Source organism: Sorex araneus, chromosome X, assembly GCF_027595985.1.
Source record: "Sorex araneus isolate mSorAra2 chromosome X, mSorAra2.pri, whole genome shotgun sequence".
Lineage (NCBI taxonomy): Eukaryota > Metazoa > Chordata > Mammalia > Eulipotyphla > Soricidae > Sorex > Sorex araneus.
The window spans coordinates 136,006,231-136,025,191 of record NC_073313.1 but is presented as its reverse complement, the minus strand read 5'-3'; the positions used below and the strand labels follow the sequence as shown (position 1 = coordinate 136,025,191).

General features: G+C 37.4%; 1 protein-coding gene across 6 annotated transcripts in view; it reads right to left on the bottom strand.

The window, feature by feature from the left end:
* Nucleotides 1-3,802: 3,802 nt before the first annotated feature.
* Nucleotides 3,803-18,961, bottom strand: part of ATRX (ATRX chromatin remodeler) — a 206,638-nt gene continuing 191,479 nt past the window's right edge. For all 6 annotated transcript variants that reach the window (XM_055119813.1, XM_055119814.1, XM_055119818.1 and 3 more), the window contains 6 exons: nucleotides 16,579-16,773; nucleotides 13,586-13,735; nucleotides 12,827-12,952; nucleotides 10,941-11,036; nucleotides 9,058-9,186; nucleotides 3,803-6,707 (listed from right to left, as the gene is read on the bottom strand). In XM_055119813.1, the coding sequence (XP_054975788.1) occupies nucleotides 6,417-6,707; nucleotides 9,058-9,186; nucleotides 10,941-11,036; nucleotides 12,827-12,952; nucleotides 13,586-13,735; nucleotides 16,579-16,773 (987 nt within the window). In that variant the 3' untranslated portion in view covers nucleotides 3,803-6,416. The remainder of the gene's footprint in view (nucleotides 6,708-9,057; nucleotides 9,187-10,940; nucleotides 11,037-12,826; nucleotides 12,953-13,585; nucleotides 13,736-16,578; nucleotides 16,774-18,961) is intronic.

Sequence of the window (18,961 nt, the reverse complement as noted above, 5' to 3'; positions counted from 1 at the left end):
ATTATCTAAATATAAACAAATATTGCTTCCTAATCCCACAAAAACTTCATTCAGACCAATGTAAACACTGACCCAATTTGAGCTTTATAGTTATGAATAGAATGTGAAGTTAACAATTAAAAATGTGCCTGATTTATATTTACCGTCATGTTTTATATATAATAACCTAATCAGGCAACTAAGATATAAGAATCAAATCCTTAAATGTGCTTTCCCCCCTCAGATTTTCTGCAATGAATTCCAGAAGCACTAAAGAAACAGCTCTGGGAGTGCCTCTGGGCAAAAGATAAAGGAGCTTACAGAGAGTGGAAGTGGTCATTACAGCCAATTACAACTTGACTTATCTGCTTTGTCATTAAAATGCCTGTCTGACCTCTCATTTTTCTAAATCTCAGTAAAGAAAAGATATATCTTGGGGGGAGAGGGTTAGCCCAAATGCTTTCTAATGATGCTCACAAATTTACCTTGTAACTTCAGACAAACACATAGCCTTTTATCTTTAAATTGTGTTGCTTCAGTTAAACCCTCTTAGGGCTAAAAGTAACTGGAGGAAATCACCTGGTCCAGTCTTCTGACTTCAAGAAAGCAAAGTATTATTATAGTACCATTTCCAAAAGACATAAAAGACTCAGAGAATTGAAGTAACTAGAATATGTCCTTCTGCAACTTAAGTGCAATGGATTTTAATTTGGTCTTACTTTAACTATCATGAGAAAAATATAATTATTGTTCTCACAGATATGTTGCACACAGGTTAATGTATAATAACTACAAGGCACTTTGAAAATGCCGAGGGAAGCTCATAAATATAACATTACCAGCAGAGATACTTGCACTTGGAATGGATGGGTCTCCAGGAAAAACAGGAACATAGGGGTTAGCCCTTAGCTTGAAGAGCAAAGAATTATCCTCAACTTAGTTAAATGGAGCAAATACCTTTTCTACAAGTATGTAAAAAGGTATTAAATAGGAATAATCATAAATTGAGAAAGAACAGGACTTAATTATCATCAAGTTTGAGTATGTAAACAAGAGTAAGTTAAAAATCAGGAATCCTAAACAGTGGGTTTTTCTTATAATTAAATCTTTCAGTAATAGTATTGACAACCAAGAGGGGAGAGTAGAAGGGGGATGGGGGAGGAGGATGAGGATGAGGAGGAGGAGGAGGAAGGGGGGGAAGAGGAGGAAGGAGGAGAAAGCAGGGAGGAAAAAGGAGGAAGGAGGAAGGAGGGGGGGAGGAGGAGGAGGAGGAGGAGGAGGAGGAGGAGGAAATGTATGCCACATAGGAAGGCTGAGCAGAGGGGCCAGAGGGAAACTGGGACACTGGTGGCAGGAAACATACACTAGTGAAGAGTGTTGGATCACTGTATGACTGAAACCCAATCATGAACAACTTTGTAACTGCTGTCTCATGGTGATTCAGTGTAAAAAAAAAAAACACAACACAACACAACACAATCCTCATGGGGCAAAAGAAATAGTATAGGGAGCAGAGTGTTTGCCTTACATGTGGCCAACTCGGATTCAATCCCTGGCATACCAGGAGTAGTTCCTGAGTGCAGAGCCAGGAGTAAACCCTGAGCATCACTCACTGGGTATGGCCCAAAATGCCCAACCCACCACCCCAAATTTTCATTGTGGCCAGAGAGATAGTACAGTGGGTAGGACATTTGCCTTGCATGTGGCCAACCTGGGATTGACCCATAGTACTCCAAAAGGTTCCCCAAACATCACTGGCACTGATTCCTCTGTGAAGAGCTAGGGGTTAAGCCCTGAGCAATGCCAGGTGTGGTCATAAAAACACCTTTGAAAAGCACAGTATCTGAGGCCAGAGTGAAAGTGTAGGGGTTATGGCACATGTTTTGCATGCAGTTAAATCCCCCAAGTACCTGGAGAAACTCAAATACTGCTAGAGTGGCCTGGGTAATCCTCAGCCTATCATTGTCAGCCTCGCTCCCCCCACCATTGAACCTCTGGTCAAGAACTTTCAGAAGGGGTCCTTGGATTTCCTGAGCACAGCTTGGAAGACCACTCACCACCCAAAAAGTTCACTATCATAACCTGATCTTTTCCCTTTTGTCTTTAAATTGTCTGTGGCTGGATTACTAAATGGGTGAACATGGGACCTATCTCCAATCTTGTATTACAAACTATTCAAATTACTACTGCCCAAATCATCTATATCTGTTACTTTGAACACATCAGCCACCTCATAAACCCTCATTATCCTCCATATTAAATTAATCAGGATTTCAAGGCCTTCTATTAATTCACTCCAATCTAGTTGTTCTCCTTATTTCAATATTACTTTCCTCTGAAACACCCAAAACAAATCTAATTCATGCAGCTGGTAAACCATCTCTCTTCACCTTACTTGAAAGCAAATACGTATCTGATATGAAGACTCTAGAGGGGATCAGGTCTAATAGGTCTATTCGGTAGAATTCTCTTAGTCACTTGATATGTTTAGTTAACGGATATTGAAATCAAACTTCCCCTTCCTGATAGAGAACAGAAAGTGAAGTGTAGTGGGCACAGAGATTGCTTAGGATATGTGATAATTCCAAGTATTAAAGAGGTCATGCATTATTTTAGGATTTCTCTCACTTCATTTAAGTTGTATCTTTATTATCCTCAATAAAGGCAGCCATTTGTAAGGTTTCTGTCTTGCTAAAGGCGTACAAGAGTTAAAAAAAAGTCCTTATAATTGCGAGTAGGAAGGGTGATTCACTTAGCCAAGTTAAGAACAATGATGTCAGGAAGGTTATTCCAATGAAACGGTAAGCAGAATATATCATAAAGGAATTTTATGGATGAATACACACTGGAGAGTAAAACTCTTTTTTTCCCTTTTGATTTAATTTTATTTGAAGCACTGAGAGTAAAACTCTTCGGCAGGGGAGATCAGGGTCCATTTCATTATTAAATCCAACACAAATCTGATGTGGACAGAGTTTGACTTCCTGGCAGATACTGAACTTAGAAACGATCTGGTTTGGATTTTTAATTTTTATTCACCTCCATATAAAAGAACATATAAAAAGTTGCGCAGATAAAAAGCATTTTCTGAAAATAGTAATTTCATTGGGATTGGCACAGATTACAGACTTCTAAAAAAATTCAATGGTGGAGTAATTTTCATCTTTAAGGAGAGATTTAATCGGAAGTGAGCCAAAGTCATTTGAGATAAAGTATGGTGAAATAAAGGTGGGCAATAACCTGAATTAAATATTTAGTGAAATCGCTTGTAAAAGGTTGACCTGTTTTATGGTTTAAAGTAAGTATCTGTATAGCCTGTCAACACCAAAGAAACAATGATTACTGGGATATGGTTAAGTAATTGCTTTAAAAGTTTTGTTTGGAGAACAGAAATATGTATTTTATTTTATGATGGGTGCTAAAGGGAGAGAAGATATAGTTATGGACGATTACACATATTTATAATCTTGAAGACCAAGTAAGGTTTCCATCACCCTGCTCCGAATTTGGGATGACAGTTTTTTTAAAATCAAGTATTGATTGGTAGCCCTCCTTGACATATCAGTGATGCAGCAGTTAGGAAGGAATAAATGGTGCTGAACTGCAAAACTAAAACTAACACAAACACACACAGGCTTCCTGGTATGTACATTCTTTTTGAGAACTTTCCTTTACAGATTTTAGCATATAACAGTTTCAAAAATCGAACTTCTTGACCTCCCAATATTAAATAACTAAATGTTGCAAAAGAAACCACCATTAAAAGGACATCAAAAGCTATACATTTTATATGAAACAATATGTGCACAGATTTTCAAAGCTGTGAAAATGCAATAAAGAGCACAACACATTTTGGTCACTTTATTAAATGACATTAAATAGTTTCAACTACTAAACAGCACTTTGAATGGTGAAAACACAGATAGTATTATTGTCATACTTGAATGCTTTTCTTTAAAAACACAATTCCAGTCCTCATATATATATATTATAAAAAAGCCTTAAAGGAAGAAGTGACATATTTTCTACAGTACTTAATATACTCAATACAGAACTAAAAAGCAGTCTAACAGAAATAAAGGCAAGTCTTCACAGCTGTATGATTTCAGCAGCCAAAGCTGGATGATGGACTGAAACATTACTATACAACTGGGACAAAACATATACATCACAATACTAAGCAAAAACGCTTTACACCCCAAAAAATAAAGCAGGTTACAAAATGTGGAGAATTTAGCAGGCAAAACTGTATTACAAGCAACATTTTAAATCATCATTTTAAGCCAATGCAACTATTTAAAGCATCTAAAACAAATATAAAAATGAGTCTTTTAGTATCTTATTGATATGATTTCAACTTTAAATATTTGTTAAAGCTTGATGTTATACTCAAAGTACATATTATGTAGCTAAAATGTCAAGTGAGAAGAGTGTACAGTGGTCCAAGTTTTATTTCAAACTCTAATTTCCAATTAATCCTTCTATGTATTATCTTTTAAGTCATAATTTCATCAATGGTGAAAAGGCTTAGAAGACTGCGGAAATTTTTCACATCTATATCTTTGAGCAAGTAAGTAGACCATATTGAAAATTAGCAAGTCTAGTAAACCAGGTTTAAAGTGTTCTGGACTTGTAGAAATACCAACTGATAACAGCTGGCCAGAGTGTACTGCCTTCAAATAAGCATCTAATAAATGCTGTTTTTTTTTCTTTCATTTATTCTAAAAAGCAAACACACAACTTCTCCCCCCCACCCATACCAATTAAATAGATTTTACTGATTGTATGTCTGCCATAATATCCAAATATATGGCATCTGTTAGTGATAACTTACCATAAGAAGGTGGGGGTGGAGCCAGTAAACTGCACAAATTCTCTATCACAAACCTAGTGTTTTTGGATGTTATGCAATTTTTTCTTTCAAGGTAAAAATGGAAATCCAATATTCATATATACAAATCAAAACAATATTAGCTACTGTTAAATTCACTCTAATCCAGTGATACTTAGAGCAAATCCTCCACCCACCTTTCATTTTTTTCTGGATTCCTTAGCTCTTTCTACTACCTGTTATTTAATTATCTCAAAAATGTTTTTGCCATGTTGATCCCTACAGTTTAACAAACATTCTGAAAGGAAACTCAAGTAATCAAATTGTACATGAATAAAAATAGGTAATTTTTACAGGCCTGGGTTAAAAAAAAGGACAATGTAATGCTTTTCTAGTAAAATGTCATTAAGGGTATTGGATAAATTACTCTTGATCAGAAAATCGCACCACAGATAAAAATCAAACTAAAAGAACTTTGAAATGTAATTTAACTAATAAAATACAAGGAAACTGTGGGAAAAGAACATAATGATGAGCTAAAGGAATAACACAAAAGGCCGGTGATCTTTTAAGAGGAATTATTTCACAATACTGACAGTACTGGGAATTGTTAAAGCACATTCCTCATTGAGAACTTAAAGTCAGCAATAGTTCTGCCATTCTGATGTTGTTCATAAAAAAGGGTGTGAACGTAACAACCACAAGTCAGCCTTGACCTCCTAAAATGCTAGAACTTGATTTTGTCATCCACATCCCACTGCCAGCAATAGGATGAAGCCTAGCACTGGCACCAAGCAGTTAAAAGTGTCTTTTAATATATTAGTGCCAAGAGAGAGAAAGTTCATGTGTAGAAGATAATCCCCAACTCTGAAATTTTACCAGTAATTATTTCAGCACACAAAACTGGAAAAAATGGCAGAAAGACTAAAGTAAAAGGAATCCTCTTCTTAGGCTATACTTAAGGCTGTTTATACAATGCTAAGATAACTGCAAGACTCCTCCAAGACTTAGAGCAGTAGTATTTAAGAATATTGCACACAATTCGTGTCAAAGATAACACTTAGTTTCTAACTTTCACAGAGATGATATAGCAGGAGCCCAGTTTCAGATTTCAGTCAAAAGAATATTAAAACCATTTCAATCACTTTAAGCAAGAAATGGATTAAGTACAAAAGTATCTCATGACTTGAGGAATCAACTTTAAGAACTCAGCTGTGCATTTTATATGTAAAGAATGAATATGTAAATCTGCATTCCTTCCTAAATTTATTAATTTTATGACAATTTCATGGTTGCTAAAGCAGGCATAAAAATTTAGAGAGGAAATCTGTAGAGTTGTTACTGTTATGGAAGAACTTGTTTTCACTGAAAACAATTTGAAATATCTTCTGTACTCAATGTGTGTAAGAAGATTCTAGGCAACATCACTGACAAAGGTCAGGAAGAAATGATATGCCTATTAAAAAAATTTTCAAACTAATATGGAAGATTAGCATTTAAGGGGACCAAACTATTTATACAGTTGAGTTCTGTTAAGTCATTGATTCCTAAAAAAATAAAAGATCTTTCTATGATTTTACCAATCCTTTAAACTTTTAGTGCAAAATCACATTGATTTCCCTTGGGAAGGTCCTGGATTTTTGCTTCTCATTGGTGGTGGTGCACGCTGTAATGGTGGTGGCTGCATACCACCAGCCACTGACTGGTACATTCCTCTCATATCAATCTGCTGGTAGTTAGAAGGATTCATTATTAAATTTGGAGGCTTTGGCATCATGAGGTGACTCAGTGTTGCTTGTTGGTAAGTCAGCTGTTGCTGTTGCTGTTGCTGCTGTTGCTGATTGTACTGCTGCTGAAGCCTTCGGTTCATAAGAATTCGCTGAACACAGCTGATTAACTAAAGAGAAAAAGGGATCTGTCAGAAGTGCATGACCTGTCTCAAAGAGGCAAGTATCAAGTTTTGGGTCAAAATCAATTTGTTAAGGGGGTACCATACCAAAAGGAAAACATGTTATTGTTATCACCATTACTAATTTCATGGCATCCACAGGACCATTACTGTAGAAACCAGTTAGTAACACCATTTATGGCTAAATTCTCTTAATGATTTGACTATTATATTGCAAACAGCATTTAGGTTAGTTGCCATAGTAACCTGTCTAGCACTGTAATTAGCCTTAAGTATTAGTTACAGCACTTTTTGTCAAGTCTCCTTTCGTTGTCATTCTTTTGAATATTTCACATGATGAAAACTAAATATTTTTAGTGACAAACACCAAAGGGAGAAAGCACTTGCAGTGGGAACAATTCCTACCTAGAAAGTCTCAAATTTCCTAAGATAACTTAAAACCACATAATTCTGCAGTGATTTCTAAGTAAAATTCCTACCACAGGAATGGGTTCTCTGGTGTCAAAAGTTGAAATTTCCCACTTCAAGACATATGACTGGCAAACAAATGTGCTGGGAAAGATGATTTTAAAATGCTGGAATACGCTGCCCATTTAAAGAATTATGTAATTTAGCAGGAACATGTATCAGATGCTATTTTATTTTTTGGTTTGTGAACCATACCCAGTGATGCTCATGGCTTACTCCTGGCTATGTGCTCAGGGATCACTCCTGGAAGTGCTCAGGAGATCATATGTGGTGTCAAGGATTGAACCCAGGTTGACTGCATGTAAGGCCAGTTACCCCTATGAGATACTACTGATAACTCTATTGTTTATTTTCAAATTAAATACAATAAAATCGTATTTATTTGGGAGAGTGCTTCAAAATGGTAAATATAAAACATAATAAAATTAAATTAAAATGGTAATCAGGGGCTCCGGCCGAGATTCGACCCGGGTGGCCATGCCTTTGCACAGCTGCCTGGATGTGGAGCGAGCAGGAAACAGAGACAGCTTTAGGACTTGGGGTTCCCGCGAGTGCTTGCAACCATGTATGCAGACTGTGAACTAAGCTTTTGCTACATGCTATTCCAGGAAGGGAAATGATTCATTTTCCAACTTAAATCTCCCTGAACTTAATTACTATAATACAGAAATTGTAAACCGCGTGGCCGCTACTGCGGCTGCGTGACTTTTTATCTCCTCATTCTCATCACTGGAAAACTTATTATCAAATATTTCCTTGTCAATAGAGCTGTATTCTTGGGGGATAAATTCCAATAAAAATAGTGAGTCTGTGTTGAAACTCCAACAACAATAGTGAGCTGTGTGTTGAAATCTGGAATGTAATCAAGGTAAAGAGAAAAGGAAGTGAAATTATCAGTCACGCAGGGGGTGTTGGGGGGTGAGGGGTGGGATGTATACTGTTTTTTTTGTTTGTTTGTTTTTGTTTTTACTGGTGGTGGAATATGGGCACTGGTGAAGGAACGGGTGTTTGAGCATTGTATAACTAAGACATAAGCCTGAGAACTTTGTAACTTTCCACTTTCCACATGGTGATTCAATAAAATAAATTAAAAAAAAATGGTAACCAGGGGCCAGAGATAGTATAAAAGTCAAGGTGCTTGCCTTGCAGGCAGCTAACCACGCCGTTTGATAACCCATATTTGCTTATAGTTCCCCAGTACCACAGAAATTAACCGAGCACAGAGCCAGGAGTACCACCCAGAGAATCTTTGGGTACGAGCTTAACCACCCACTCCCAAATGTAAATGTGTTTTTATTAAAAAAAACTAGGAAAATTCATTACTAGATGTCCAGAAAATACAAAAAAAAAATTGCATGGCAGAGATCTTCAGAACCATTTGTCAAGTTGTTGCTCATTTTAAACACAGGATATTATCTTACTTGGCTTTTGTTTTTTATGGGGGAGTGGTATGTGCAATCCACAATCAATGCTCAGACATTGAAGACACTCACATGTTCAGCCCAAGATGGCATTTGACACAACAGTAAGGCCCTGTTGATATAGTGCTGCTGGGGCCTTGTAGACTATGACACCATCAGGACCACATTTAGCAGTGTTCAATGACTTCCAGGGCTATACCTGATGTATTTGGGGAGGGCATGTGATGTCAAGGCTCTATCTTAGTCCCACAGAGGTAAGGAACATGCCCCAGTCTCCTGTGCTAACTTCCTTGCCCTACTTGGGGATTTTGACAAAATTTCTTCTGGAAATAAATGATCAACCACCCCAATGTCCATATGAGGGATAGTCTGTGTCATTAACACAGGCATTATGCAACAGCAATTATTATCAATTCAAGACAATGGAACATAGAAGAGAGAAAGCTTACCATCTGCTGTTTTGTCAATACATCATTGTAGATTGCTTCTCTTCTTTTAACATCAAGTTCCTGGCTGGCTTGTCTACTTAATGCTAATGCTTGAACTTGGGTCTCTGTGAGACTCATGTTTTCCTTCCACTGAAAAAGAACACTTGTATTTACTCTTTACTGAGGTAGAACCGAGGAGAAACAATTAAGGTTCTTAAAGACATTCAGTTTTTTTGGTGTGGGGGTTGGAGGGTACCACCCAGTGATGCATTCAGGACTCACTCCTGGCTGTGCTCAGGGTACCATATGGGATAACAGGGACCCAACCAAGTTGGCTGCGTTCAAGGTATGCACCCTACTGACTGTATTATCATGCCAACACCAAGATATTCAGGTTTTTAGAAATGCCACCCCCCGCCCCCCCATGTCATTCTTTCCCGAAGAAAACAGTGATGCTAGGGAAAAGCAAATGAAAACAATAATGAGATTATCAGCTCACAGAAACTGGCACTAATCAAAAAGAACAACAATCAGTGTTGGTAAGGATGTGGGGGGAAAAGGGACCCTTGGGGCTGGAGCAATAGCACAGCAGGTAGGGCATTTGCCTTGCACGAGGCCAGCCCGGACTCGATTCCCAGCATCCCATATGGTCCCCCAAGCACCACCAGGAGTAATTCCTCAGTGTACAGTCAGGAGTAACCCCTGAGCACTGCTGGGTGTGACCTAAAAAAAAAGGGAAAAAGGGGACCCTCATTCACTGCTGGTGGAAATGTTGACTGGTCCACCTTTTGAGAAGACAATATGGACATTTTTCAAAAAACTAGGAATTAAGCTTCCATAAGACACAACAATTCCACTCCTGGAAATATACCCCAAGGGTCCCAAAGCACAATGCAGAAAAGACATCTATATTCCTATGTTTATTGCAGAACGCCTATCACTCCCATGTTCATTTACATCCCTATGTTTATTGCAGCATATGCCAAAATATTGAACAAACCCAAATGTCAATGAACAGATGACTGTATAAAGAAACAATGGAATGCTACACAGTCTTAAGAAAAAGATAATCATGAAATTTGCTGTAATGTAAATGAATCTGGAGAGTATCATGTTGAGTGAAATCAGCCAGATGGAGAGGAACAGACTCAGAATGATCTCTCACATATGTGAGATATAGAGAAATCTTATAGGGGAATATCATATGCCCAGTTACAATAGAAATGAAGAACAGAGCAGGAAAGCTTGGCACTGGGGGAAGGGTGAATGGGAAAAGTTAGGGAAGGGAAGACGAGGATAGTGAGGGAAGGTAAAAGTGCCTGCCACAGAGGCAGTCTGGGGGGTGAGAGGGAAACTGGTGACACTGGTGGAGGGTAGTGGGCACTAGTGAAAAGACTGCTGTAGAAACATTGTACACCTGAAAACCATAAATGTCTTTGTAACTCTTTTTTTTGTAACTTTTTAATTCACAGTGATTTAATTTAGAAAGGGGGAAAAGTGATTTAAAAGGAGGTCCACTGTTGTATATAGGTTGACTAACTCTAGAATAAAGTATATGTATTTAATTTGTATAACCTATAAATTAAGATATATTTATATAAATAAAGTATACATTTCCTTTTTAATTTTTTAAATTAAAAAAGCAGTGCTCAGGGATCATTTTTTGGCAGTGCCAGGGGTATAGAACCAACTCCTTAATTCCTGTACTATCTCTCCAGCACCAACATACACATTTCTATGACTGATTTCCCAATTATTTGATTTTACCCATTTTTGGTATCAATACATACATAAAGTACTGAATTATGTCTTGGCACTGCTATCCATATATTACCAGACTACTTGTACTTTACTTTTGCAAATCAAGCTATCAAAATCATGCTCTCAATTGCCCATTAACTTACTACAGCAGAAATTATGTCTTCAAGCGGCTGAATCCTCACAGCTGTCACACTGTTTGTTGCTTCCACAACTTTTTCTCTTCCTTGATTAATAAGGTCCTAGAAAAAATACAGGAAATAAGTTACAAAGGGCATATAAAAGAGAGCATGATCTTTTTCTCATTTACTTTTTGGGTCACTCCCAGGGGTGCTCATAAGTTACTCCTGGCTCTGCACTCAGGAATTACTCCTGGTGGTGTATGGGGGACCATATGAGATGCTGGGGGTCAAACCCAGCATGTTGCATGTAGGCCATGTGCAAAGGACAGCATGAGCTTAAAACATAGAGAACCCTCATTTTCCCAATTTATAGCAGTTGGTTTAAAACTCTTTTTTTTTGCTTTTTGGGTCACACCTGGCGATGCACAGGGGTTACTCCTGGCTCTGCATTGACAGTGCTCAGGGAACCATATGGGATGCTGGGAATTGAACCCGGGTCTGTCGCGTGCAAGGCAAACACACTACCCACTGTGCTATCATTCCAGCCCCTAAAACTCTTTAAATAATTGAAAAGAACAGAAAACTTCAACATCTAATAAAGCTCAAGGGGCTCAGAATATACAGGGTTGAGGGCCAAAGTGATAGTACAATGGGTAAGGTGCTATCTTCCATTTTGCTGCTCTGAGTTTAATCCCCAACACCATGTAAACCACCCCCCAGCCCAACAGGCATGATTCCTGAGCACAGAGCCAGGAGTAAGTCCTGAGCACTGCCAGGTGTGCACCCCCACAAAAATACAGAATTTAAGGTGCATGCCTTGTATGCTGTCAACCTTATTGATCTTCAGTATCAACAAGGTACCTTAGCATCACCTACCATCTTCAACACGGTACCCTAGCATCACCAGGTGGAGTCCTAAAGGTTTCCAAGTACTGCTGGTGTGGCCCAAGTAATCCCTGGAATTCGGGACCTGCATGGAACTACATCCTTGGGTACTTGCACTAAAAAGTGGGCCAAGAATAGCCAGTCGCACCCACAGACTTCCTGAGCACCATTTTAATTGGGTGCTCCTAAAAGGTGGAAAGCCCCCTTCAAAATTAAAAACTAGGGGCTGGAGCGATAGCATAGCGGGTAGGTCGTTTGCCTTGCACGCGGCTGGCCAGGGCTCCATTCCCAGCATCCCATATGGTCCCCCAAGCACCACCAGGAGTAATTCCTGAGTGCAGAGCCAGGAGTAACCCCTGTGCATCGCCGGGTGTGACCCCCCCCAAAATAAATAAATAAAGCTCACTAATAATAGACTTACTAGGAAAATAAAACTTTGGGTATTAATACATCAATAACTTAGTAATTTAAGTGATTCCTTAGGTACATTTTAAAAGGACATTACAAAAGATACAAAAAAAATAAAAGGACATTACAAATTCAAGTAAGTTATTAAATTACTGGTTAATAAAATTTTCTTTAAATGATTCATAGTTGATGCTAGTTTTACATCACTTCCATCATTTAATATCTTACATTTCATCTGTAATTAAATTACAGATTAAATTTAATGCTGCATCTATACTGTATAATGTTGCACTTCCAACTTCTAACATTAAGATTTATGATATTTTTTAACTGAGAAAACTGCTATTTTCCCTAGATGCTCAGCTGCTCAATTATGCCTTAAAATAACTCAAACTACATTAATTCAAGGTGAGATTTCCTTGTGCTCTGAACAAACCTCATTTTTCTATACTACCCTGGTTCAAGTAAGTCAATAAATAACAGAAAAAAATCTCTTTTCAATTCAAAGGTAATCTTTTGGAGAATGTGGTATTTCTGTATTGACAATCCACAACAACAGGGCAACTGATACTGTCTTTAATTGAAATTAAACTATTTCTTTTTATTTCACAACTCACCTCCAGCTGTTGATTACTCATCGCAGACAAGGCTCCTAAGTTGAAAGGAATATAAGGAGTCTGAGAGTTGAAACTGACAGGGGGTAAATTGGTCCCAGTTGGTATATTGAAACGCATGGTCAGTCCCTAAAAACAAAAAATAAAAGCTTTGCACTTGTGATTTAAACTTGGAAAACTGCATTATCTAGTAGTTTAGAAAAGAAGCACATTCTCAGATCTATGAAAGTATTAACATACTTCCACACACTAGCACTTTTTCAGATAAGACCAAGATCTTATTACACAGAAAGCTTTAACCTCTAAAGGTGTACAAAAGTAAACTACTTTTTTAATAGTACTCACAAAATGGAGTTACTTAGTTCTGATAAGACTACTAACACATTAAGTTTGATACAGAGAATAAGTTTAAATAAAGGAAAAGGTTTTCTAAACTCAAGAACATTTTTTCTAAAATGGGCTGATGTTTAAAGAAAAAAATGCAAATTTTTGAAATAAAGGTAAAACTGGAGATTGACATTAATGTCCAATAACAAAATTATTTTCATGTTCTGATATTCAGCCAAAATTCAGATTTCATGGTACACATGCTAACCAACAGTTATTTCTATCTCCAAACTCTAAGATCCCTTAGGCCTACCACCATAGTAATGGTACTGATTGGAGTTAAATGATGTAGAAACACTATTATCCAAACACAATCATTTTCTTCCTCATTCACTTCCATGAGTAATAACAAAAAACTGATTTTAAATGAATTACCTTCTTCTCTGCTTCATACTCAGCCCAAGCTGCTTTTCTTTCTTCTTCAGTCAACTCTTCTTCTTCTTTGTGGTCCAAAAGAGAATCATGTTCATGATACCCTACAATGTGTTCTTTATGTATCTGGAGAAGTTCTGCCAGTATGGTGTCCTATTTAGAGAGGTTTAAATAATACAGAATTATTTTCCTTTTTGGGTGCCACTATCTTCACATTACTTTAAGAGAAGAGAACCTTCTTAGAGAACATAAACTAGAAACAGGCTGCTAGATTTTCTATGTTTCTGACATGTGTATTTCTGATATGTATATTACCTAGGAAACAATCGCAATACATACAACACCGACCTCATTTAAGAATATCCCATTTAAGAACACCAAATAAAATGTGGTTGGAGGCCACACGGGGGAAGGGTGATACATGCTGAATGTAGACTAGAGACTGAACACAATGGCCACTCAACACCTTTATTGCAAACCACAATAGCTAATTAGAGAGAGAGAACAAAAGTGAATACCCTGCCAGAGTGGCAGGGTTGGGTGGGAGTGATGGGATTGGGGGTGGGTGGGAGGGATACTGGGTTTATTTGTGGCAGAGAATGGGCACTGGTAAAGGGATGGGTTCTCAAACTTTATATGAGGGAAACATGAGCACAAAAATGTATAAATCTGTAACTGTACCCTCATGGTGATTCACTAATTAAAAATAAATTTTTAAAAATGCCAAGAAAAATAAAAGAATATCCCATTTAAATAGCATGTTAATATCCCATTTTATAAGGGTTCATTTATCAATGACGATATTTCAGTCTTCAAAGATTTTTCTCTGTCCCCTAATTATTTTCTTTTTGCAACACACTGGGCAATGCTCAAGGTTAACTCCTGGCTCTGCACGCAGAAATTACTCCTAGTGGTGCTAGGGGAACCCCATGGGATGCCAGGGATCGAATCTGGTTCGGTCATGTGCAAGGCAAGCACCCCAACCACTGTGCTATCTTGTCAGTCACTCTCCTATATGCGTTTTGTATTACACTTAGTTCTAGTTTGCTAATTAATGCTAACATAAGTCTCCTTTAATTAAAAATTATACTAGGAGGGTTGGAGCGATAGCACAGCGGATAGGGCATTTGCCTTGCACGTGGCCGACCCAGGTTTGATTCCCAGCATCCCATATGGTCCCCTGAGCACTGCCAGGAGTAATTCCTGAGTGCAGAGACAGGAGTAGCCCCTGCGCATCGCCAGGTGTGACCCAAAAATAAAAAAAAATATATACTAGGTGCCTGTGTTAAAATTCATCAGTACTCTTGTTTATATGGAACAACTTTATTTTAACATTCATTTTAGCTACCAAACACTAACGAATCCACATTAATAAAAACAGCTACAGTACAATTTAACTCAAACATCCAACCCTATACTAAAACTGTAGGAAATTCAACTAAAATTTATACCGTAAAGGTCAGGGGTCAAATTTAAACTGATATAGCTTATCAATTTATAATAATGTTTTTATTTTTAAAATATTTTTAATGGGCTGGAGCGATAGCTCAGCGGTAAGGTGACCCGGGTTTGATTCCTCCGCCCCTCTCAGAGTCCAGCAAGCTACCGAGAGTATCTCACCCACAGGGCAGAGCCTGGCAATCTCCCCGTGGCATATCCAATATGCCCAAAACAGTAACAAATAAGTCTCACAATGGAGACATTACTGGTGCCCGCTCGAGCAAATCAATGAGCAACAGGTGACAGTGACAAATATTTTTCAATACATAACAGTCACTAAAAAAGAAGAGCAATGTGCCATGAGCCAGACTATGAGGTTAAAAATGTCAAGTCTAGGGGCTCCCACCCCCAAAGAAGAAAGAAAGAAAGATGCTGATTGGTATTACTGTTGACTTTCAATATTTTCGACCCTATGAAAACTAAGATAACACATACTCATACTAATTTTTGCACTGTGACACTGTAACATGGTAGTAACTTTGCCAATTCTCTCAACATCTATATGAAAAATCAAGTGCTTGAATTTGGAACAAAAACAATAGCAGCACAAAACCCAGCCAGAATCACCTACCAAAAGGCTTTGCAGATAACAAGAATAGATTTAACTATATTAATTCTTTATTTTTATCAGAGAGAATACAATTTTCTGTTAGGTTCAAAACATTATTTTTACTTAGAAATATGCATAATTTTTGAATTTTTCTCTTTTTTGGCTTTTGCGTCACACCCAGCAATGCTCAGAGGTTACTCCTGGCTCTGCACTAAAGAAATACTCCTGGTGGGGCTCAGGGAACCATATGGGATACCAGGGATCGAACCCGGGTTAATCGCGTGCAAGGCAAACACCTTACCCACTGTAGTATAACTCCAGCCCCTCATTTCTGATTTTTTTCAAATCAAATAAAACCCATTTCACTGAGAATATTAATACAGAAAGCTTCTTGCAATATTAAGATAACATTTTATTATCCAATAACAATGGAAGAGAAGAGACATGTAGGTTCTACAACTTTCTAACTTTATACAATGGACAAGTCCCTGAATATCTTTAACCTGGAGTTTTACCTGTGTATAAAAAATAAGAGAGCTTGACTAGATTACTTCTAAGGTCCTTTTTCAAGTATTATATTAGTGGAAAAACACCATCAATTAAGAATCTATTTGCTGATTCTTTATTGCTTCATGAAACAATGCTAAGACTATAAACAGATTTCATATAGAATTCCTAAAATTATGTATGTCCTTTAGTGAAGGATATTGTTTCCTTTACATACTATTACTTTTAAGGTTTCTACTCAGAAACTGGTTCCTGAAGAAATGAAATTTGTCATATTGTGGTGCTTTGTGAAAAATTGACAATTATGCTCTCATATGAATACACTTTTGTTCTTTAAATTTTTTTTTATATAGCCTTAGATGACTAGCTTTTATAGTAGTGGTAAAACGTCTCTGGTCCATGTTTAGTTTTTTAAAGCTAATAATCTGAAGACATTTACCTTGGGCAGCATGGGAGTATCCCTTTTCTTTTTCTTTTCTGAGTTAGGGTCATCTAGCAAGTCTGGCTCAAATGTATAAAGTTCCGTAAGCTCATTCATGGTAAAGTGACGTTCAACCTGTTGTTGATCAACAACTCGAAATGATAGTGACTGCTTAGTCACTTGCCGATCATAAATTTTATCTTCCATGGTTCCCTTTTTAAAAAGAAGAATACAAAAAATATATTATGTCAACATGTAACAATCAAGGTTTAATATAATTATTCATTAATTTAAAATGACAGGACATCACAGTAACATACTATTAAGCAAATTTTATTAGTAATGCCGTTTAATTTATAACAAATATCATGTGTTCATTCTATTTCACCTTAATACAAAAAAGAAGCATATTACTGACAGTAATTTACATTATTTGACCAATATGCATACACACAATACTTTCTATATCTTTGTATTTTAGAAGTACATGAGCTGTGATAATAAGGTAAACAAAAAAGGAATACCTAAAGTTATATTTCAGGGGGTTATCAAAATTAATTTCTATCCCAATGGAACAATATGCTCTTAACAGTCACTATAAAGTGGCTTTCTACCAAGGCTTACTTTGTTTGTTCCTATTAAAATTTCTTTTAGTTTTTAAAATAACATGCCAGGGGCAGTTCATGGGCATGACTGCTAGCCTCCCGGAAGAACAGGGAGATGGAGGGAATGAATCTACTGAATAACTCAGGTATGCGGGTTTTGTGACCAAAATATCCAGGCCTCATGGAATCGGGAATGGGCGAACTCACATATCCCTGTTCTTCTGGGAGCCTAGCAGTCACACCCATGAACTGCCTCTGGTGCCATTTGAGCTCATTAATGGCCATGATCCAGAAACTCACAAATCTTGGAAGAGAGTCACAAGCTGCAGAGATGCCTCCGAACCTCAAAGTCATCATCCAGTTAAAAATTTAACTCCAATCGTATCACCCTATTTAAATTTCTCAAATTCCCGGAGCATGCAGCCACATTTTTGGCCATGTGACATATCACACACTACACCATTGATGTACCAAGAGTAGCACACCACATTTGATAGGATGTAAAGCAGAAAGCAACAATCTCGATCAAAAAAAAAAAGATTAGCACACAAGGCTCAACCTGCAACAAGATGTCAGTAATCTCTTATACAATGCCGTAATGTCTCCAGGGTGAGACACATCAATCTTCACACACTTTCTCCTAAGGAAACTTTTTTGGATCATGTTTAGTGGCTTATTAATAAGAAGCAATACAAAATAAATTACATTAGAGTCTGTCTTTGGGGCAGGCTTTTGTGGTGGGGGGAAAATTTGAAATAATGGTGGTGGGAAGGTATAATGGTGGTGAGATTGGTATTGGAATAATGAATGTAATAAATTATTGTGAACAACTTTATAAAAATAAAATAGCATGATAAATCTACTCCATACGTAGCATTCTAAACCAGAACATTAAGGGGTTCTGGGGCTGGAGCACTGTGGGTAGTGCGTTTGCCTTGCACGCGGCCAACCCGGGTTCGTTTCCCAGCAACCTATATGGTCCCCTGAGCACCGCCAGGAGTAATTCCTGAGTGCATGAGCCAGGAGTAACCCCTGTACATTGCCAGATGTGACCCAAAAAGCAAAAAAAAAGAATATTAAAGGGTTCTTTATTTAAATAACAGTAAAAAGTTATAAAGCATAGCTTATCAAGCACATCACATATTTTAAAAAAACAAAGACTCTATCAATAAAACTTAATCTCTGTTTGAGAAGCCCAGATTTGGAGGTAGTTGGAAAAAGTAGCACATGCTCTCAATGGGAAAGTCCCAGGTTAAAAGGGCAACTTGAAAATAAAAAGGGCAACGTGACTCTATAAATGTACTTTAATACAGGGAACAGCATTCTACTTAATTGATTTGACTTATTTTTCTTATATTTGTTTCTAGTTTTTTTGCTTATATTTTTTGACTATACACAGTCATACCCAGGGCTTACTGTCATCTCTGCTCTCTACTCAGGGATCACCATAAAGCTCTCTGGGTACATTAATCAGTGCTGGGGATCGAACCCAGGGTCAGCCTCATGCAAGGTAAGTGCTTTATCCATTGTATTATCTTTCTGGCCTGTTCCTGTTTTTTAATACCCAAGTTTATTTCAAAGAAAATTATTTCAGTAGTTCTTGCCTAGAGAGCATTAAATATTCTTTGCAATTTCTCTGTATTCAGTTTGTTTCCTTATTGACTTATAGTCTTAAAATTAATGCCTACTGATCACTAAAATGACCAAAATCAGTGATCCGTGGGATTTTATCTACAAATAAATTGACTTTCCTAGGTATACTAACTAAAAAATGTGTATGTTTAACTTTCTTGAAC